The sequence below is a fragment of the Solea solea genome, chromosome 18 (assembly GCF_958295425.1).
Source record: "Solea solea chromosome 18, fSolSol10.1, whole genome shotgun sequence".
NCBI classification, from domain to species: domain Eukaryota; kingdom Metazoa; phylum Chordata; class Actinopteri; order Pleuronectiformes; family Soleidae; genus Solea; species Solea solea.
Window position 1 is genome coordinate 1498662 of NC_081151.1, and position 22314 is coordinate 1520975.

At 40.3% G+C, this 22314-nt stretch overlaps 4 protein-coding genes across 5 annotated transcripts; 3 read left to right on the forward strand and 1 right to left on the reverse strand.

The window, feature by feature from the left end:
- The first annotated feature begins 420 nt into the window (after positions 1-420).
- Positions 421-3412, forward strand: fam177a1 (family with sequence similarity 177 member A1). Its single transcript, XM_058615258.1, has 5 exons — positions 421-566; positions 890-1087; positions 1446-1512; positions 1651-1748; positions 1893-3412. The coding sequence occupies exons 1-5, from the start codon at positions 498-500 to the stop codon at positions 2106-2108; spliced, it is 648 nt and encodes a 215-aa protein (XP_058471241.1). The 5' UTR covers positions 421-497; the 3' UTR covers positions 2109-3412.
- Positions 3413-3844: 432 nt separating this feature from the next.
- Positions 3845-8348, reverse strand: ppp2r3c (protein phosphatase 2, regulatory subunit B'', gamma). The gene is made up of 13 exons (XM_058615257.1): positions 8154-8348; positions 7917-8041; positions 7283-7387; positions 6998-7110; positions 6381-6478; positions 6152-6222; positions 5882-6014; positions 5641-5696; positions 5349-5424; positions 5091-5227; positions 4552-4689; positions 4374-4433; positions 3845-4280 (listed from the first exon to the last, which is right to left on the reverse strand). Exons 1-13 carry the CDS (start codon positions 8218-8220, stop codon positions 4086-4088), a joined length of 1374 nt encoding a protein of 457 aa, XP_058471240.1. The 5' UTR covers positions 8221-8348; the 3' UTR covers positions 3845-4085.
- A 120-nt stretch (positions 8349-8468) lies between these two features.
- prorp (protein only RNase P catalytic subunit) lies at positions 8469-17529 on the forward strand. Of its 2 annotated transcripts, XM_058615255.1 has the most exons (10): positions 8469-9523; positions 9599-9737; positions 9856-10087; positions 10156-10451; positions 10808-10855; positions 10961-11093; positions 15861-15971; positions 16745-16893; positions 17007-17205; positions 17303-17529. In XM_058615255.1, exons 1-10 carry the CDS (start codon positions 9115-9117, stop codon positions 17441-17443), a joined length of 1857 nt encoding a protein of 618 aa, XP_058471238.1. In that variant the 5' UTR covers positions 8469-9114; the 3' UTR covers positions 17444-17529. The 2 variants fall into 2 exon arrangements, with proteins under 2 accessions (XP_058471238.1, XP_058471239.1); XM_058615256.1 differs by lacking the exon at positions 17303-17529 and having other exon boundaries at positions 17047-17199.
- A 438-nt stretch (positions 17530-17967) lies between these two features.
- Positions 17968-21686, forward strand: psma6a (proteasome 20S subunit alpha 6a). The gene is made up of 7 exons (XM_058616408.1): positions 17968-18146; positions 18590-18684; positions 18831-18912; positions 19212-19367; positions 19447-19625; positions 20158-20252; positions 20854-21686. Exons 1-7 carry the CDS (start codon positions 18071-18073, stop codon positions 20909-20911), a joined length of 741 nt encoding a protein of 246 aa, XP_058472391.1. The 5' UTR covers positions 17968-18070; the 3' UTR covers positions 20912-21686.
- Positions 21687-22314: the final 628 nt, after the last annotated feature.

Genomic DNA, 22314 nt, shown 5'->3' on the forward strand with positions numbered 1-22314 from the left:
CTGACAACACTGAAGTAGAAAGTATCATGAAACTATAATAGGAAATCAAAATGAGGACATCTAGTGGTCGCTGAACTTACTGCAGCTCTTCGGCTGGAGTTTTTCTATGATTTTACAAAACACATTCAGCGGGTTCTTCCATTTAAACGGTAAACTCTGTCACAGTGAACCATCATTCACTGTGAAACTAAGGTAGCAAAGACATTATTTACACCTGTGCACCTGTCAAATGGAAGGGCCCATCAAAGAGCAGGGTGAACGAGAACTACTGGAAAACACAGAAAAGAACAAGAAATCATAAGAACATTGCGTTTCAATCGTGGGGTAGTGAGTGTTTGAGGGTGATGATGGAGGGGTAAAACCAGAGGGTGGCGCTAATGCAACTCAAAGAAAGGTAAAACCATAACGAAGAAGAATCGCTTTATTGTGAAGAGATCAGACCGGAAGTGTTGCTGGCGGACCAAAGAGATTGTGGTGAGGTGGAAGACCCGACAGAAATGGCAGATTTGCAGTTGTTTTTAACAAATGTCAACGTTTCCCTGACACAAACTGTTGAAAGCGAAAAGGTTAGTCCTTTAGTCATTTTTCCGTGTTTGTGAACGTTAAAGCCAAGCTCTAGTTTGAGTGAAAGCTTCCTCAGCTTATGACCCAGATAACAATCAACAAAGTAATGCAAGCCAAAGTAAGCTAACTAACCAACCAACCACTGTTCCGTGGTTACAAAATAGCTTCCTCTGAAGCTACTACAAAATAATTGTAGTTAAAAGTTAAACACGTATGTAGGAAAGTGTTGTGTTTCATTTGTTACTTCTCTTTAAATGCCACTTAAACCTGCTCTGCCTGCTCCACTATTTACAATGTATTCTGTGTTTTAAACTGCTGTCATCAGAGTGCAGGCGGGACGATGGCAGACTTTGAGAGTGTGGAGATGGGAGACTCAGCAGGGAGTCAGGGGAGAGCGAAGATCCCCAGAAGGACCATCTACTTTGCGAGTGGCGAGACCATGGAGGAGTTCAGCACTGACGAAGAGGACGAGGAGGAAGAGGAGGAGAAACCTTTGAAGAAAGACGTCGTCACCGTGGATCCAGTAAGCTGAAATCAACAACTGCCTTACATGTCAGAACCAAGCATGTGTGTGATGATTGCAGTATAATAAAACAGTCATTGATGTGTGGACAGTCACAGTTTAAAAACAATCTCACAACAGGACCTAGATGATCTAGGAATTAGTCTCAAAACACTTAAGATCTACAATACTACTTTAAGGTAAAGGGTGTACAATTTAAGTTTACAATTTCTGCCCTTCCAGGTGTGTTGGAGAACATGTGTAGCCTTCAGTTAGCATCAAAACTCATAAAACATTCCAGTTGTAATATCTTCTGAAATTGTTGGGGTATTATGTCTTTTTGTGTGTTGTTTAATTGTAATGTTTCTCTTTTTAAAAGGCAAAATTGACGTGGGGCCCATATTTCTGGTTCCAAATGTGGAGAATGACCACCTCCACCATCTCAGGTAAAGATCTGGCAGTTATGTGAACAAGGACCACATTTTACTTTATTTTTTCATAAGTTGTGGGGTTTTCCAAATATATTTTTGCAGACGCAGTTAAATTGTACCAACATGATGTGTGTGTGTGTGTGTTTCCTGCAGTGTGTGACTACATGGGAGAGAGACTGGCCTCTCTCTTTGGAATCACTACACCAAAGTACCAGTATGCTATTGATGAGTACTACCGAATAAAGAAAGAGGTGGGATTGCATTCACACAAACAAAACCTGGCGCCGCATATGTAAACATAAATTAAGTCACACCTTAGACTGCTGTTATTAGAGAGGCGGAACACAAACACTAACTCTGACATATCATATGTTGCTCACTCTGTCGTTCTGTAGGAGGAAGAGGAAGAGGAGGAGAATCGTATGGCTGAAGAAGCGGAGCGTCATTTTGCAGAACAGCAGAGAGGTGAGCTGGATGCTGCTCATCCTGCCACCGTGGAGCAGCCAGAGGCGTCCAGAGCGTCCTTCGTCAACATTAGCTTTGAGCTGGAATCTGACTCTCCTCTCAACACTCCAGACGCCAACAGAGTCCCATCCCCGCTTCCCTCCTGAAAACTGTAACCTACTCAACCTCTTAACTTTCCTGCATTGCTTTTCTGGCAAAACCTTAATTAACTTGGCTTTATATCCTTATTTTTCTATGTTGTTTTATACAAAGATATTAATACACATTGCAGGGATGGATTAAAAAAAAAAGGGCTGCGGAAGTGGCTGCACTGGCCTTATCTGTGAATGTAAATGTGTGTACAACAGAGACCAGACGGTATGTAGCCGTTCCTAGACCAGACCTGGACTGTGCTCACGTTAACACTTTAAATAAAGTTACATAAATTATGGTTTTTAGTCATAGAAATATAATTTCATGCTTTTTTATTTAGACTTAATGTAGAAATTATTTTGTAGAGTGTCATAGAACTGACGTTCAAGCCAAAAAAATAGCTAGGTAATGATGATATCGGTTGCCAAAACTCATTTTTACATCCAACAGTTACTACTATATACTTTTGTCTGTAATGAAGAAATATGAAGGAATAGTCTGCAAATGTACATACAATTTTAAAGAATCACAAAATTAGTTTAGTAATTTAGAAAATATACCAGTTTCAATGCCTTGAGTTTAAGTCAATATGATTTCACCTCTGCCTTCCATTAAAAAGTGTCTTCACCTTCCTGCTGTTTGAACTGGACACATGTGAAATCCGGATTTTCTTGTTACTGTGAATGGAAAAAAGTCCAGTACACACAGAGTATGCTCTGGATCACTGTGTCATGACCAGATTTACAATCATGTGATTATTTTGCCAAAGAAAGAGAAAAGAATTAGGCCGCACAGCGAGTGTAGATTCACCAACAGTAATAAGTTCTGCCCAAGTCCTTGAAAATCCACTGCTGCTCCTGTTCATACTGTAGGTGATTATCCACTTTCACACATACTGTATGTCAAGCGTTGTTCTCTTAAGTCTCCTTGGCTGAGGTGTCACAAGCTTCTTATGAATTATTTTTATCCCCTGTGTGGTGTGGGGTTGGGCCATAGATCTCATTATGGCTTTGAGCATTAGTGCCACACCGATGCCCTGTTTCCTCGTCAATAATGTTACACAGCTCTGTTTCAAAGAGGGTTATATTATTTAGATGTAACCCCATCCCCCCCAACTGAAATGGTAACATATTTAATCATTTATATATATATAACAAAAATGTATCTTAATGTGTTGGTAGTATGGATAAATGTCTTTTACTGCAGTAAAGGGTTGATGTGTTGTTGTTTTTTGTTGAACCAAAGGCCAATGTGTGCAGAGATTGTTTTAACAGATTATTTTATTTTGTGTGTTAATAAAACCTTTAAACATTCAAAATGCTGATTTGGTCACTTATTTTTACACAAAGTACCCTCTTTACTCCTCTTGTCCTTTTTATTTGTTTAAAGTTTTAAATAACTTAAGTTGTTGTTGTACCATTGAACTTCCAAACTGTTTCTGTTCAAATCAGCACCATGAATTAAACATACCGTATGCTTAAAAAGGCTGCAGGGATGTTCTACTTATCTGTAGTTCAGTTTACCTCCAAAATTAAATTCCATCATATACAATAATGTTCCAATCTTGAAACTCTAATTTCCATTCACTAACTGATGAGAATTGAGAGACATTGTTAAAAGACATTGTCCCTCGTATGGTTCACAGTTCAGTCAGTAGTAAAGTGCCACATAGCACTGTCACGCGAGCCACAGCTTAAGTAAAAGCTCACGCTACTAACAGTACAAGGAAGAATATAATGTTAAGGCACTGTCAGAGGAAAAAAAAACATTTATTTTGAAAAGACAAAAATATATTAGGTAGATTTTACAACTGGAACACAGAGCAATATTTACACAAAACTCAAAGTCTCACTCTCCTTCCTTCCTCCACTTCCACCTCATGTTATTTAGTTTCTGTGTAACCAGTAAGACCTGAGTCAGTGGGTAAAGGTTAAATGTCCTTGGCTTATTTTGTTGTTGGGAGTGGAAACCGTCGAGCTCATCAAAGACTGTCAGGAGTCATCGAGATCAGCTGTGTTACTGCTGTCAGTGTCGTTAGTGACCAACACTTCCCTGTTCTCATACGTCCAGAAGCCGTTCAGGTCGATCAGGATGCTACTGACGGTGTCGCCCTGGCAACTGTTTACCAAATCTTGCAGAGTGATTTTATATGGGTCCTTAGGCTTCACCATGTCAAAGATCTCATCCTGAGAAAACAACAATCACGGCACTTGCTTTTCTCCAGAATATTTTGTAAAATATGTAACACAGTGGTTTGTTCATGTGTACAACGTACGTACCTTGACATCCTGGAAGGTGACCGGCTCCTGACCGTGCAGCTTCATCTGCTCCTGAATGGCCTGAAGTTAAAAGAAAGAAAAGTGTAGTGTAAATGTGTCTTTGTGTTTTTCTTCCAAGCAAAGATGAACAGGTGCCAAGACAAAGCAAGCATGTGCATGTGGTGCGTGGAGCTCATACCCTGAAGAAGTAGTTGAGAGAGAAGACATTCAAGTATCCTTGATTCTCCATATCCAGAAGTTTAAAGATGTACTGCAGTGCTGCGGGCTCCTTCCTGTTTTCCAAGGCCAATACAAAGTCTAGGTAGGTCTTATAGTCCTGAGATTTAAAATATAAAAACTTTTAGAATAAACATTCAGACATCTTCAAAACTGTCACCTAAAGTCCTGTATGGGGAAATACCCCGTAATTCTTAACATTAAAAAGTGATGTTAAAGTTATAGCTTGGGGATTTTTTAAAGTGATGTTATACGATATACTTGTACATCGTCAGCGTGTGACTGCACTCTGCTGCAAAGAGAGGAGCAGTTGTAGATTAACTTTCAACGTTAGCTTGAGTTGAATATTAACATACAGTATTTACAAAACCATGAATAACTTATTAATTATTAATTAATGATTTTGACTGCCTTCTCTGAAAAAAAATCAAGGAGGATCCAAGTCAACAAATATGTTAATGTTTACGATAGCTGCAAACACCGTTGCTGATATGATTATACCATTTCTCCATCGTAGGTGAGATACTCCTGAAACACTCTGTCCAGGAAGACTGGAGTGAGAGTCGCTGTGCCGTAGCGTGAAAGCTCCTCTTTGCTCAACATGCCGTTATGGTCCTTATCCAGGTTGAGGTACTGACCTAAAAGACATGTGAACAGGGAAAAACCTGACAGCTTTAAATGTGGTTTTGTATCTTAAACACTGTCTGAAATTTGATCATACTCCACAGCGCTGAAAAGGACACACAGATGTTTTCTCACCGTAGACTCTGAGAGCTGATGGTGCCGAGAACCAGTTGGACTCCTGACTCTCCTTAGATAACTCCTCATCTCTCAGCTAGAAACACAGTGAGAGGGAGGGAGGAGGAACATGAGTGCGAGATGTGAAGAAAGAATGACTGTGTTACAATGAATGTGCCACGTGATACTAACACATTTGTAGAACAGGGAAGAAGACGCATGATCCTTTAGTCAGATGGACTATTACACTAAGAAATATGATTTTTTTCACCTCCTAACATCGGTATTTAATAAAGTTAATAAATGTGTTTACCTCCAATAAATCATCCAGAAAACTGCAAGCCAATATATCCTGGATTTTAATCTTTCCTGAAAAAACAAAACATAGACATTCATTGTAAGGTCTCTTCCTGCTACTGGGTGGTGATTATAGTAACTTCTAATCTTCTGTGTTTCTACATTGATGGAGTCATCAATGACACCACCAAGACAAGTGTATGTTTCATCATGTGTTATTTTTCACGTTTTGTGGTCACAGTGGGGTTCAGTCTCACCAGTTCGAAGTGGGTCAAGGAAGAAAAAGAACTTGCGAACAGCAGTGCAGACGTAGAAAGAGTAGAAGGACTTCTCCAGTCCGTCAAGCTGAGGCAGAGTGGGAATGAGCTCCAGGATGTAGTTCTCCAAATCCTGCACACATTCCTGAAGGTTTAAATTCCAGAACAACAGCATCCCACATTCTACCACTACCTGCTAATGACTTTATGTAGTAATAACTGTGTATGTCACTCAATCTGCAATTAGTGATTACTCAAAAAAATGCATACCGACTCTCTAAGGTAGCCCTGCCCTGCCACGTCATACAGACTCAGACCTATCCGGGTCTGATGCAGCCACACTTCAGACACAGAGAGAACACACATCAGCAAAAGCCACTCAATATTCACCAGCACATATACAGTACGTGCATATTTTGTACTTCATTGTTATTACACAGCTAAATTTGTGAAAAAAAGAGAGACATGGTAGAACACAAGAGCAAAATAAATACCACACCTTTCCTCATGACATAGTTAAAGAACTGCATGATGGAGATTCTGCCGTAAGGGTCGTTGTGGAGCAGCTTGGCGTAAACTCTAGCTGTAAAGAATTTGCTGAAAGACAGAGAGGAGAGAAAAGCCGTTACTTTTTATTATGTCACTTTCTTACTTTGAAAGCATGATTTCAATCTGCTAATCTGCTAATAACACGTTCCACCAGTTAATGAATAATCTTATTTTGGAATTTGCATTTAAAAACTCTTCCAATATCGTAATTTGTCTTTGTTTAACGCATCAGTAACACATCTCTCAATTTGTCATTGCTGTAAAGAAAACTGCTGTCCTCGAAAAATAAACCCTGTGTCTGCTTCCTGGTTCAAAAGTTAGCTTTTATTGTCACAGTGTTCCTTTGTAGCTGTGGATCAGTGCAATTATGATTTTCCATCAGCCAAGAGAAACATTAAAACCACGAGGATATGAAGTCAACGTTTAACAGGGAAATTTCCAGGAACACAGTTTGACCAGGAAGGAAAAGCACACATGCTGATTGATCACATAAGTGAAACAGACAAGGAGGAGTGGTTAAAGAAAAACTATGTTGTTGCCAGTAAATGTCTACTTCCTGGTACTTACTTGCACTTGGGCCCAGCCTTGTCCCCCACCTGCAGGTACGCTTCATAGCTGATCATGGCTTCATCTCCACTCAGTGGAGGAACCTGGTGCTTATCGAGCAGGAACCACAGATTCTACAAGAACAGGAAGACAAAGAGAATAATAAAAATCTAATTCTATTATGCTATATGTGTCTGAGTATGTATGTGTGTACTTCTATTTGTATTTTATTTGTGTAACTGGTTATGGTTAGAGATGAGGCTTTGTTTGTGCTAAATCTGTATCTGTATTTGTGTGTGTTTTTACCTGCAGTTCCTCATTATCAAGCAGTTCTCTGCTCTTCCTCTGGAGGAAAACAGCTCTGGATTCCTCTCTCAACTTCTGAAGTAACACTTCATCATCTGCTGGTAGCTGCAAATCATCATCATCATTATCATGAATCATCATCATTAAGCACCAAACCTGTAACATTTAATGCACATTGTGCACTGCTGGCAACTAAGAACACACACACACACACGCGCGCAAACGCACACACTTGGTAATAACATGGTCAGTATCTTCTATACCACCACAGTCATCTCTCTGTCACCACTGTGTAGTGTAACACAGCTTCATTAAACAAATTAAACTGATGGCAGTACTAAACTGGTTACTATTAAAAGTGGATGTCACTGCCCGTCACTATTCTGGTGACATTGTGTCATGGTAATACTAACAGTTACATGCCTTTCTATGTTGTAAATAGGAGTCTAGTGAAGTGCAAAGTCTAGACCGTAATGTCTCCATCTTCTTTAAATGAAAGAAGACGTAGTGTCTGCCCCAGAAAGAATCACACAGCTAATTCTTATTTTTAAATATCCTTCAGACAATTCAGAGTTTGAATTATATCCCCTGTCTTGTATCATAGCTCAGTCCAAACTTCATGAGTATTGTTTACCCTGTAGTAGAACCGTGGGATGCTCTTGTAGGACTCGTCTCCGTCTTTGCCTCCCTTCCACTCTGTGTAATACTTTGTGAAAAGTTTCGTCTCCTCTGCTTTCTTTTCCTCTTCGCTTCTCTCATCTGTAACATGAACCTCAAAGTCAAAGTGTATTCAGTTCAAAATTTAATGTAAAAACGTTTAACCGGAAACACATTAGCTAACTGGCGTTAGCCGAAATTAACCCTGTCTTGCCTTTTTTGAAGTTCATTATCCTCCTTTTCAAAATATCCGACCAGTGAGGCGGTTCTTCTTCAGCCATAACTGCTCCCACGTAGTATATGTGAAATATCTAGTATTTCACCTCACATTCCACCAGTAAAAATAATAAAAAAGTGGACATATGTACTGATGTAGCTAAACTAGCCCAACACCACGTCAATGAACGAATGTAGCTTCCGGGTGAAATTCAAAATAAAAGCCTAACTCCACGCGAGACTTGAATGAAATATATATATATTATCAGCGATGTCGTTGTCAATCGACCCATCAATCAAGTTGTAAAGAAACGTTTGCAGTCTACAAATGCAGAAAGAGAAGGAAGAAAACTTCACACATCATATGTAAAAGTAACGTAAATGAAGCTCATTATGTCCACTGAAGACCGAAGCTATATGTGCACTGTTTATGTAAAATCTAAATGTTGAAATATAAATGTTTTCCAAATAATGTCTTAATTTCTTCCGTATTAAAGCAGATTTCGAGACATTGATTTCGATACTTTTTTTTCTTGGAACAAAGTTGTATTTCCGGTCTCTCACAACGGAGCTGTCGATCTTTGATGACGTCAACGTGTGCGACTAAAATCATGCATATGGTTGTGTGTGTTCTGGACAAAAAATGACTGTAGAAAGAACGAAGTCGGGTTAATTGTTCGGTTTGAGCATCGATAATAAAAGTGAGTCCGCTCTAAATATATATTAATGTCTATAGAGCCAAATAATATGATGTTATTTGCGTGACTGTTGGACTTTCGAAACAAAACAACAAGGTTATCTGGTTAGTCTCATTTGCAATTTATAGAGTCATGTAATTTATAGTATATGTCAGTATTATGGTGAGTTGTTTGGGATCCTGTAGTTAGTAGGTGAGATGTAGGATAACGCGAAGAATAAAACATTAAAGTTCTGATTAGGAGTTAGTTAAACTACAAAACATGGGTCTCAACTTCTTATCTAAAGTCCTAATATGCTTGAGAGCCCGACAGTGTTTTCTGAATGAGTTAAAGTCATCACAGCTTCTTCCCACGTCACGCTGTCTGAGCTCCAGAGACTCAAACTCCAACTCAGGGGGCAGACAAAATACTGCCGGACAAAACAGGGATGGACACAGAGGAATGAAATATAACATCATCAGACCAAGACAGGGGACATTATGGGAAGACTCACTGGATAGAGGAGATAATGGCTTCACTGGAAAACGGAAACAGTCCATCCCCAAATCTGTGTTTTCTGCTGGGACAGCGAAAAGGACGGCAGAGATGCTGAAGAAGAAAACAGCTCTGGCTGCGGAGGATGAAGAGGAGCCAGAGAAGGAGCTTGACGTGAAAGCAACTAGACGAGCAGGTAATGAAAATCATAATAGTTTAACAATTGACACCATCCACAGGAATAGATAAAAAATAAATGAATGTTTCATAGGAAAGCTGCAGCCTCCTGATCGACCACTTACCATCGTCGAGTGGAGGGAGCTGAAGGAGTCTGTGGGAAATCTGCCACGCTTTGACATCAAGATGATTGGTGCACTGTTTTCCTCTGGAGCAGAGCTGGGGATTGCCAAGTGAGACGGAGATGTTTTTTGTGTCTGTGATTATTTTTTTGTATTACAGTAACTGAGACCTTTGCAGAAGTTAATCATCTTGTAAATGAAGAGCTCTGTTGTCAATCCTCTGCCACAGGTCTCTGCTGACATTTGTTGCCATGGAAACGGGAACTCTGTCCTATGAGCTGTTATTACGGTACCTCACGCTGTGTGTGCGTGGCGGTCATGATGCTGAGGTGTTTGATGTCTATGGAATCATGCGAGGATGTTTCTCTACACTGGACACAGGAGCGTCGAGCCTCTTCATCAAGTCCTTCAGCCGCACAGCGAGGTGGAGAGAGGCTGTCAACATCCTGCATGAGATGAAGGTGAGGAACTCGTTTATAAAGCACGTTAAACCAAAGAGTCTGTCGTCACCTTATGTCACACCCAACAGGTCGTCACCCCGTCACCACGCAACTATGGCGATGTCATTGCAGCAGCCATGTTACACGGCGACATGACGACTGCCTGGGCTCTTTATGATGAATTAATTGAAAATGGACTGAGTCCACAACAGGATACGTGGGAGACTCTGTTTAAAGGAGTGAAGAGGACTACAGAGGTGGAAGCAGACAACATCTCTCACTCTGAATATGAGGAGAGGCTGCGGGGGATTCTGAGTGGCATGAGGAACAACCAGATCTACCCGCAGTACAACCTTGTCAGCAGCATCAAGTCGTGGTTTGAGAGGTACGACGGGCGGGGTCGGTGGCGGTGGGTTAAGAGGTGGGAATCTGAGAGTGGATGCACATCACAATAACATACTGTATATTTTGGTATAATGTACACGATGTGGCCTAAAAAACCTTTCAAACAAACACGACCCATGAGGTGATAAATCATCTTTTTTTAAAAATGCATTGAAAGTTGAAAACAATATTGTAAAGTTAATGCAGTTTACTGTGGTAGATGGAGCAAAGAAGCAAAAATATAGTGACTACAAAGATGTAAGACATTGCAGCTTGATTGCTTCTTACATTTTGTTTGATTCTCTTTTCTCTCTTTTTATCACTTTTCTGTCTTTCTTCCGTCCTCCCTGTCTTCAGTCTCCCAGGACAGAAATGGACAGGAAACTGGACCAGTGCCACCCCGAAGTAATTATGTCACTTCTCACCTCAACATTAAATCCTCACAGCACATTAAGTTATATACAGATACATGTATATATGTATTGTGTATGTGTGTGTGTGTGTGTGTAGGGGTCTGTGTAGGTGTTGCGGGTCAGAGTTGGAGTCCATTCAGCTCACTACTGATGAATACCAAGAACTCAAAGACAGAGTGATGACGGACATCATTCAGGGACGAGATGTTTTTAACAAGACTACACCAGAGGTACACACACACACACACACACACACACAGTAAATCTACAGTCCGCCTTTCCTCTCCAGATTGAAGACATGGTATTAATTAGGGACTTTTTGAGTCCGATAACAAACTTGAGTATCTGCTGATATGATATCAGTCAAACGAAAGCTTTTAACAAAACAATTTGTGCTAGATACATTCTAAGGTATTTCATGGAAATAATTATTCATTATTGTCCCATAAAGAAGAAATAAACAACCAACAACATCTGATTTTACATTTTTTTGTATCAGACCGATACCAATACTGAGTATCATATCGGCTCATCCCCAGTATTTATACTGATTAAAACGTGTTTTAGCAGTTTTACTTAGTGTCATTATAAGTAAGCATAATCTACTCTCATACAGTTTATTCATTTTAAATTGATACAGTCAGTATTTAATGAATATTAAGTAGCAAATGTTCTTCTGGGCTGCTTTTGTGGGCACAGCAGCTTGGTTCAATAACGTCTGTGTAACTCGTCCCCAGATGGCGCCGTTGGTTATCATGCAGCATACTACTTTCACTATTTCAGATGAGTGAGATGAAAATAGCCTATGAACTGATCTATTTTAATGCACTTTTAAAGATCGTACTGACTGATTTCCCTCTGAAAATACTTTGACATTTAGTGATAATCCATGACACATGATTATGTCGCCCAGTGTTCTGCACATAAGGCTACAGTTCACACTCATAATTTAGATTTTTACAGCTCAACACATAAGAGAGAGTGTGGAAGTGTGTGTTCTTGTATGTGTTACCTGTCTTTCTGCACTCTACCTTCACATAACGTGGAAATGCACGTTTATTATTTATTATTTATTATCTTTACTGTCTTTGCTGCTGTGACAATGTAAAGGACATTATCTTTATCATATCTTTCTTTACCTTTAGGACGTTTTCTGGTCCTAATGAGGATGAACAGGAATTTGTGAAGTGCTTAACATTAGGCAATAACTGGTTATGGTTAAAGTTAGGGATATGCTTTGTTTAGGCTGTCCAAATAAAAGGAAGTCGATGTGAGTGTTTGTGTGTGTACAAGAGTATCAGTAACATTTGGCAGGGGAAAATTTAATTTTGTGTGTGTGTGTGTGTTTTGGAATAAGCCTGAATGTGAACATTTAGGCTCAGGGCAGCAATAGTTGAACATGGTAACTTAACTTGGTGAGCAGAACCAGGCACATTTCACTCTGTCTACAGTGATATAAAAGTGTTTTTTAGGTTCTCATCTAACTCTCTGCAAGAAAGTAAATAAGGGAATTTCCCCAAAATGTTAAACTATTACTTAAAATTAAACTTTCTTAAATACAAAAAAAAACATTACAGGAGGCAAACACGCAGTGTATTTAAGTGTATTTAAGGTTTTACAGGAGTCACACTGCCCACACCCTACTGCATCTTTATTAAGACGCGTTCCTATTTGGTGACCAAAGGAAAAGCAGTCATCACTAAAAATACCACGTCTTTCACCTGAAATAGTTAAATAAAGAAAACACGATAAGATCAGTAATAAGCAGAGGAGGTTTGCTTGTGTTACTGTGTAATAGTTAAATGGAGGGGATTTCCAGCAGCATGTGGAGCATCATGTGAACCTGGACCACTGCACTGCTACCTCCTGCAGGAGCAGAGACACACACACACACACACGCACGCACGCCGTCTAATTCGGCTTGGTTTATTCTAACTTGGTGGTAATTTGGTTCAAGGACAAACAGAACAGAGCAGACAACAGAGAGAAATGTCGTGTGTGTGTTTGCTGTGCTGATGACGACGAGCAGGAAAGCGTGAAGCGTTTGTTTGCTCCAGAGTTTTATAAAAATGTATATTGGGAGTTTGAGCAGCGTAGACACAACTTGCAGCTACACAATTTACTTTATGAAGTGGAGCTTATTTATCCAACTAAGAGATTTATATTACACTTGTACCTGCTGTACAATGGACGACGTTACAAATAAACATCGTAGGATCTCTGTTTGTTGAAATCACAGTTTTAAAAATGCTTTCAATAAGTAAAGATGGATTTTCACTGAACTTTTGATGTAAGGCTCAAACATTTAATCACTTTATAATCAATTACTAAATGAATCATCAACCTTTTAATATTTACTTGATTCTTTGGGCCATTAAACATAGAAAACACTAAAACTGAATAATGTGGATAAAACGGTTTAGAAAACACTGATCAATATTTTTAACAGATTAGTTGATCTCTACTTTGCTTTGCTACTATAAATAATAATACATAATCTGGTTTATTGAGGCTGCTGCTGCAGAGACACACAGTACTGTATGTGCAGAGTTAATCCCTCAGTATAAGTGCTTTAAAATCCCTTGTAGATTAAAACTAATTACAGGTTTATATAAAAACACGCTGCTGACTATTTAAGGTAATAGATATGTACACGCACGGCTTTAGTCACATTCAGCCGCTCTGTTTTTGTTGTTTTAAAGTGATATAATAAGTATAATAACAGAGAGTTTAGCATCTGATTTATATTCTGGTTTAATTTGTACATTATTCAAGTCAGGGGTAAATGTTTTTAGAGAAGTATCATGCTTTGAGTTTGAGAAATAATGGTGCTTAAGTAGTAATATGAGCTTGTGTGTGTGTGTGTGTGTGAGAGAGAAAGAGAGAGTGTGTGTGTGTGTGTGTGTGTCTGTACGGTGTGTGTGTGCACACAATGAGCTGGTTTCATGTATCAGCTCTGGAAAGTCCCTGTATAATTTCACTGGACTTTCTGCTGTCTTTCTCCTCCTCCCTTTCTTTCTCTCATAATTTTTCTTTGCCAATTAAATGCTGTTTCTCTCTTTTTTCTTTTGTTTTAGTTTATCTGCACTATTCCGTCTCTCACCATCACTGTTATTCTCTGAATCCTTTTTTTCCTCCTACTCAAACCACACGCGTCAAATCAAAGCCTGCAGCTGCACATTGTTGTCACACAATTAATTGTTGTGCTGTACTTTTATGAGTGTGTTTGGTGAATTAAATCAACCGAAAATAGACGGCGTTGCATCAATGGGGCATTTGCTGACGTTCTCTTTAGATCACATTTTGATGGAAGGAGGAATATTGCATATTTTTGCAGTCACATTTTCATAGTGATAGTGTACGCACAGTCAAGTTTCAAGTCCAGGGGAATTCACGCCGGCCTATTTCCATACTGCTGCTCTCTAAAAGTGAAATTACAAACAGTGTTCCCCTCGTGGTTTGAGTACTGCGTGTTCCTGTTATAGAACAAAGCGGTTCAAAAGGAGGTAGAGCCTTCATGCTCCCAGCTCGCCTTGACACAGCACGGCACGGTTTAGGTCGGTTTTCCACTACAAAAAAGTACTGACTCAACATGGGCGGAGTCATCACTGCACGGCTGCATGAAACTGCAGTTGTTTGTTCAACTATTTGTTCAGTACTACCTCCATGAGCACAGACACAGCGGCAGGGTTTGTGATGCCGCTTGCGATCAGCAGTGCTGTTGCTGAATTCACCAGACTCCTCTGTTAAATATTGAGATTTTAGACATTTCCCTGGTAATTGTTGGAGATTAACCCACGTTTTTAGGATTGTTAAGTCTTTTTAACTGATCTACAGTTCGGCATCGTTCGGCTTTGATTCTTGTGTCGGACGTCTCTTCCTGTGACAGTACTCTGACCAATCAGTGGCCGGCAGTCTGGCAACGTCACGCATAGTAATGGTCTCAGCTCATCATTAGAACGAAGCTGTAACACAGTATGATGCATATGACTCAAATGGGAACTCTCAGGTGGGTTAGAAGAATAAAAAGGGTCTGAGGCTAGTTAATACTAAAATGAACATAACACCAGACTGAATACCTGCAGATATTCCACAGTTCAGAGGGAGTTAGTGTGAGCAGTGCTGGGCTGTGCAAATAAATCGCAATCAAATGTGATACATACAATAAAGCTGCTGAGAGCAGGCCACCTAATATTCTGCTGTGTTGCAGGAATTCAATCTAAATGAACGGTCGTAACACGAGGAAAAGAAAAGTTACCGTTCCGATCCACAGCCAGTGAACTCTCATAACAAATGATGTTCTAGTCCGTCGTGCTGCCAGCTGGCAGTCTGCCCTCTGAGCACTGAAACCAAAAAGTCAGGTAGATTTATTACTGAGAGGCTTTTGATCAGTCAGGGAAAAGCCAACAATCAGGCCGGTGAGCTCACAGCTGGAGTTTAGTTACGCTCCCCGACCACAAGAAGGAACCAACCCCTGATGTTGTTTTAAGGAAGTTCTGGAGACTTTTTCTGTACATTTTCAATTATCCTGTCACCTTTTAAAGGCGGGAGACTGAGCAAGCCTTTCATTATCCACATGTAGACATCAGAGTAATGCATTAAAGTGCGTTTGAAATCATGTTCTCCCTGAGCTCATGGACATAAAGAACACATTCTGTAAAGAAGAAAGTTTTAGCTCCTCACTGGAAAGCCAAAGTAGACCCCCCCCACACACACCAAAAAAAGTGCACTGCAACAAATTGTTCATGTATTCATGTTCTAAGGTTTATAAATAAATGTTTCCACCATTCCATTAACATTGGACATTTTGTCCAGAACAAAATATCTCAGAAAGGCCATGAAATTTGTGACTTTCATCTTTTAAGAACCACAGTGATCGAATGACTTTTCCTAAAATCCTACGAAATACATAAGAAAAACACTGACCCTCAGCATCAGGTGTTTGTTGTATTTGCTGGTAAATATCTCAAAAAAGTCTAAGTATCTCTGTCTTCCAGGAGCTGGAGCTTTTCAAAGAGTTTGTGAAGAGGAGACCGTCTTTTGATGTGGTCGTGGACGGACTGAATGTAGCGAACGCCAACAAGGACAGGAGCAAGCAGTCAGCGACGGTGAGAGCACAGTCACGCACTCACACACACACACACAACAATCAGCCACATTTAAATTGGCAGTTTTACAGTCAAGATTGTAGTTCTCTCATCCCACAGAGCATATATCTCTCAGTGCGGCTCTGGGGCTTTTCTGTTGGTTGCGTAATGAGTCAACCTGCAGCGTGTGTGTGTGTGTGTTTGTGTGAAAATGACAGGTGTATGTAGGCGATGCCTCCATAAAAGTCCAGTCGCTGATTTTAATGACACCTAGCCCACTAGTCTGGCTGCCCACACGTCTGTCAGAATCTGTGTGCGTGTGTGTTGAATATGTGAGTCTCCGTCCAAAATTGGTCTGATGTTTCTCTGACACTCTTTGCAGCTGCAAGACACAGGGAAGTCCATACGTATGACTGTTGTCTGCTCATCTAGTCTAGTGTGTAAAAGCTAAATAAATAACGTGCATCTACACCAGGACCACAGGCAGGAAAAAGGCACAGTGTGTAAAATGTAGCAACATTTACAGGGGAAGTTGCATGTTCAGAGAACCTATGTAGACTTCAGTTAACATTAAAGATGTTTAGTTTGTCTATTGTAAAAAACATGGTGGCCTCTACAGAGCTGCACTGGTGTCATGAAACAACAGCAATGTGAGGGAAGCACTTATTTATCTGCCAAATGAAGATAAATTCACCTACATTTTACACACTGGACCTTTAAATGTGTTTATGAGAGACAACATTTGTGTCAATAAATATACTGTATACCTGTGTCCTCCTGTGTTTGTGTTTCAGTTGTTGGCAGTGGTGTCAGAGCTGGAGCGTCAGGGTCTGACCGTGCTCGTGCTGGGGAGGAAACACATGCTGCGGCCCTCAAAATCCTGGGAGAGGCACAACATGAATCTTATCCAACGAAAAGCCCATTGCTTTTTCACTGACAACATGTAGGTACCTGAAAATAACAGAATATTGTGGAATAAAGACATAAGAGCAGGGTATGACACATACCGAGTACAATATATAATCAGTTTACCTGACTTTTTTCTGCGTCTGTCAGTTCAGAGGATGACCCCTTCTTGCTGTACGCCACTTTGCAGTCTGGGAATCACTGTCGGTTCGTGAGTAGGGACCTGATGAGGGACCACAAAGCCTGTCTGCCCGACGGAGCCACGAGACGGCTCTTCTTCAAGTGGCAGAGAGGACACCAGCTGGTGTTGGATGGACAGGTTGCAGCAGGAAGGATGGTCCGATTTCAGGTGAGGGAGAGGAGGAACAGGAGGAGGAGGGATTGTTATGATACAGAGGCACAGAGGGAAAAAAAAGCTAACCAACTAACTGTGTGTGTTTGTATAGAGTGTTCCCAGCTATGACACCATTGTCCAAACTTCAGGAGACTCGTGGCACATTCCCTATGATAACACAGAGGACAGGACCACCTACGAAGTGCCACAGCAATGGCTTTGCCTCATCCGAGGCTCCAACAGCACACAGTGATTTCACAGCACAGCATTTTGGTGTCTGTGAACGATATGGTTTGAATGTAATAGTGGACCTCTAAATAAAATATATACTACTCTGCATGTCCGTGTTCTGTTTTGCTTGTAGAAAAGGGATCAGACCATAAATAACTTTTATGTGAAACCCTTAAATCAGGCGTTTCCAACTCAAATGACTTGGGTGTCTAGTTTGGTCAGTAGGGGGCCGCTCAAGTGAAAAAGAAAAACATTGGTGTAATAACATTTATGATATTTCACATGGCAGAGGAAAATAAAAATGGAAAAGGGAGAATTGTGGTGAGGGGTAACAACAAAACAATTCTAGGTAATGAACATAATATGTCAAGTAAAGTCAATTAACAATTCATTTGTGTGAATATGACTTAAATAAATAAATAAATAACACATATAAACACATTTGACTGCTGTATAATTGGCACTTTTTTGACTTTCATTCACACAAAACTAAAAAACGCTGTGCTTCGAAGTTGACCCGGAAGTGAAAACACATACTAACCCAGATCACATCCGGAGTAGCCATGTTTTGCTTTTAGTGTTGCCCAGTGTAGTTTCACTTTCTGTCTAATATTAATAAAACCTGTTATTTGTCACCGTCATCATCATCATGTCTCGGGGCTCAAGTGCAGGCTTTGACCGACATATCACCATCTTCTCCCCGGAGGGAAGACTCTATCAAGTCGGTCAGTGATGAAAGAAATGCTCTGTCATCAGCTAGCAACTAGCTAGCAGTGTTTAGCTTACTCATTCGTAGTTTATTGTCATATAAGACAAATAACTATTTGGTATATCGTTGTAGCCTACTATAGTCAAATTAACACTAACGTGAATTAAATTCAGTAAAAAAAATGTTCTCCTGTAATTGCAGTTTTCATATTAATGTTGTTATTCCGTTAAAAATTATTTGATTTTGGTGACACATGTCGCTCTTAGTTTAGTAGCATAAGCATATTTTACTTTGTATATGAATATAGTGCTGCATATTTAACAGCCAGGGTAAATAACTTGTTTCAATTATTCAAAAAACATTCAAATTGATTCATTGATTTTTAAAATAGATTAATAATCGACTAATCATTGCAGCCCTCGTCCTAGCCCTATGTAACTACCTATGTTGCCTTTCCAGAATATGCCTTCAAAGCCATCAACCAGGGCGGACTGACCTCTGTAGCGATCAGGGGGAAGGACTGTGTTGTCATTGTCACACAGAAGAAAGTTCCTGTTAGTATACAGCACATTATACACACACTATAAACAAATCAAATGTTCATTTGTCTGTGATCAGATTCACAGTCTGTCATTATGCTTCTTGTATAACTGGTGTACATTGTTCTTTTAGTGATGTCTGTATCTCATTTCTCTCACAGGACAAGCTGCTGGATGCCTCGACCGTCACACATCTGTTCAGAATCACAGAGAACATTGGCTGCGTTATGACCGGCATGACTGGTGAGCTAAGCCTCGTCCAGCTGACAGGGGAATACCCCACGCTCACTGAGCATTAAGGGCTTCTGTCAACAGGACTTTAAATAAGATGTGCCCCGTGTGGTCTGTAAGACCAATGTCTTACTTGGAGCATGGAATACATCTGTTTGATCGAGGATATTTACAGTTACAGTTTTGAATTACAAAAGCAAGATCACTTTGGAAAACGGTTATTAATATTAATATTATTTTTAAAGATGTTCATTATATGTAATATGTAATTGTGTAAAGTCCACACAGGTATTGGTTAATCTTTTGTTCAGCTGACAGCAGGTCTCAGATACAGAGGGCCCGGTATGAAGCAGCTAACTGGAAGTACAAGTATGGCTATGAGATCCCCGTGGACATGTTGTGTAAACGTATGGCTGACATTTGCCAAGTTTACACACAGAATGCTGAGATGAGACCATTAGGATGCTGTGAGTAGCGTTTGTGTGTGTTTATTCATGTCCATAATTACTGTATATGTTTCAATAATGTTTAATTACCATCCTTCAGGTATGATGGTGATTGGACTGGATGAAGAGTTGGGTCCACAGCTGTATAAATGTGATCCAGCAGGCTACTACTGCGGCTTTAAGGCCACAGCGGCTGGAGTCAAACAGACAGAGGCCACAAGCTTCCTGGAGAAGAAAAGCAAGAAGAAGCTGGACTGGACTTATGAGCAGACTATAGAGGTGTGTGACACAGAAACATACTTTCACTAACAGTGATGTGCTGTAGGGTTTGGATACCTGATCCCATGGGTTGGGCCAGGTTTTAACAAATATTTAAAATTGGATTAAGGTAGGATTACGCTGGCTAATCTAGCCTGAGAAGAAACCATATATTATAGGTTTATTTCATATCTATGAGGTGATTAACATTGCACATGTGTCTGCAATCAGGGAAAACAAGTAATGCAATGATTTGGGTGCAGGGTAACACAAATTTACAACAGCTTTCTTTATCTCCACCAGGCTTAGGTTGAGTACAGGCAATAAAATGCACGCTGAGTCATGCACTAATGTTGTCAGAGCTTTTATTCGCTCATATTTAACTCGCTGACTCCATTAATAACTATGTATTTATACATAATGCTCTGTATTTCTATATTAATTTACATAATGAGCTCTACACCCATTTCTTTTCTTTGTTTTCTTTTTTTATTTGTGTCACTTCTCCTCATGTTGCCGTTTTGCCTCTCCGCCCTCATTTCTCTCCAAACAGACGGCTATCTCATGTTTGGCGACGGTTCTGTCTATTGACTTCAAGCCCTCAGAGCTGGAGGTGGGAGTAGTCACCACACAGGAACCTACATTCAAGTAAGTGTAAAGACAGAGGTACAGAAACTATCCCACAAGCCATTAGAGAGGAATATGATCCTGTCCACAGGTAGAACAAATCTGTTTTTCATGGCCAGAGGCTCCAGTGTGGGTATTACAGAGAAAGTAAAGTAGGTGTTTGCTTTGTTCTTTGAAATTCATCCAAATGGAAATCAATCTCTCTCGCTTACCAAAATGTGCTCTTACCTTTTTCAAGTCTTTCATGATTGCATTTGCGCTGAAAAATCTTTTTAAACTGTGTCCAGAATGCATCAGTTATCTTTAAAATCACAGAAGAAAGTAGACAAAATGCTGTAATGGAAATTCCCTTTTGTTTTGTGTGTGTACTTTTATTCGAGTACTCATGGAGACCAAAACCTGGTTCTAATGAGACAGAGCATCATTTCTGAAGAATGTTTAGAGCTAAAATTTGAATTGTTGTTCGGTTATGGTTACGTTTAGTGGTTACGCTTAGTGGCTGTCCAAACGAAGCCAAGGCAGTGTCCTGAGAAGAATAGCAGTGTAAACCTGTGTGTGTGTGTGAGAGAGAGTCTGGCAGAACAAAACGATCTGAGCTTTAACTGCTGTGTTTGTGTTCCAGGATTCTGTCAGAGTCTGAGATTGATACTCACCTCATGTCTCTGTCTGAGAGAGATTGAGGAAAGTTGGCAGCCATTTTGCAGTCGTCATCGCGCTGCACTCTGAAATGGATGATGAATATTAAAACAAGAATAACTCCACCTCCTTCACTGAGGATGCACAGCACAACCAAGTACAATACAGAACAATGTGGTTATTTAATAGCAGGTGGGTAGAATACATTACCCAGCTGCTCCGTGGTATGTGTGTGTACCGCTCCTCCACCCTCTGTGGTCACAACCAGGACCTGAAAAGACACAGTAATAACCACATATCCAGCCCCTCCTACAGTTTCCTTTCATCCACACTGAGACATTGCTTCTGCTTCTGACTGCCAAACATCACAGAACCTGAGAAGACGCTGGACATTCACATCAGCCTCTGACCACGGTGTCCTTGCTTGATCCTCCTCAGCTAGGTGGGACACGAACAACCAGGATGATTGAGGTGTGGACAGCTCCTCTCACGTATGGACTCCAACAACACCTGAGTCACTGTGTCTGAAACGGTGCTTTCTAATCTAACCCTCTTTACTCAGGGCTGCCACTACTCCTCTTTTCTGAATCCCCTTAAATTTTTATTCATCTACCTCAACATCTCTCCTCACCACTGTGTTCAGCTCTATACTTTGTAATAACCCATGATCAGTCAGCTGTGATCTCAGGTCAATATCAACCTACTATGACGAATTATAAAAAAAAGTTTTGCGTCCCCTTGTGTCTCGATCCTCCTCCCCTCTGCTGCCAACGCTGTACACTACTACACTTCTATTAAACACAATGTTTTTATTCAACACTTTAAGTTTGGCTTTACTCTTTTCTGGGTTTGTTTCACTGTGATCTGCTGCAGCATTCAACACTCATCTGATCTGCTCACACATTAAACAACAGGCAGGGTCGGCTCAAGCCTTTATGGGGCCCTAAGCAGCTTGTGTGGTTGTGTTATTTCCACCAAACCAGTGTCACTTTTGCTTTTGTTTTGTTTTTTCACGTTAGAGGGCAGCACAGTCACAACAGTGGCCTTGTATTAATTTACACTTTCATATTCAAAGTCAAGCAGCAGGTCATTACAACAACACAAGGAATTTTGTCATACTGGACTACATTAAAAGTGTACCTAATAAAGTGGTTAGTGATATTTATAGAGCAAACATGAGCACTGCCCTGGTTAATTTTTAATCATAAATCTACATAGTGACATACTCAAGTGTCTTCATGACATTGGGTAAATTATTGAGCTCCAGTTCAAGTAAAACCTTCTTCCTCCCCGAGTTTGACTGAAGCTTCCTGGACCACAGAACAGAAATTCCCTTCTTTGGAAGAACAAGGAAGCAGGAATGTCGCAAACAGCTGAGTGTTCTGCTTCTGAGAATTTCCCGTTCCTTCCCATATTAGCCCCACCCTCTAAAAATAAAACTTCCCGA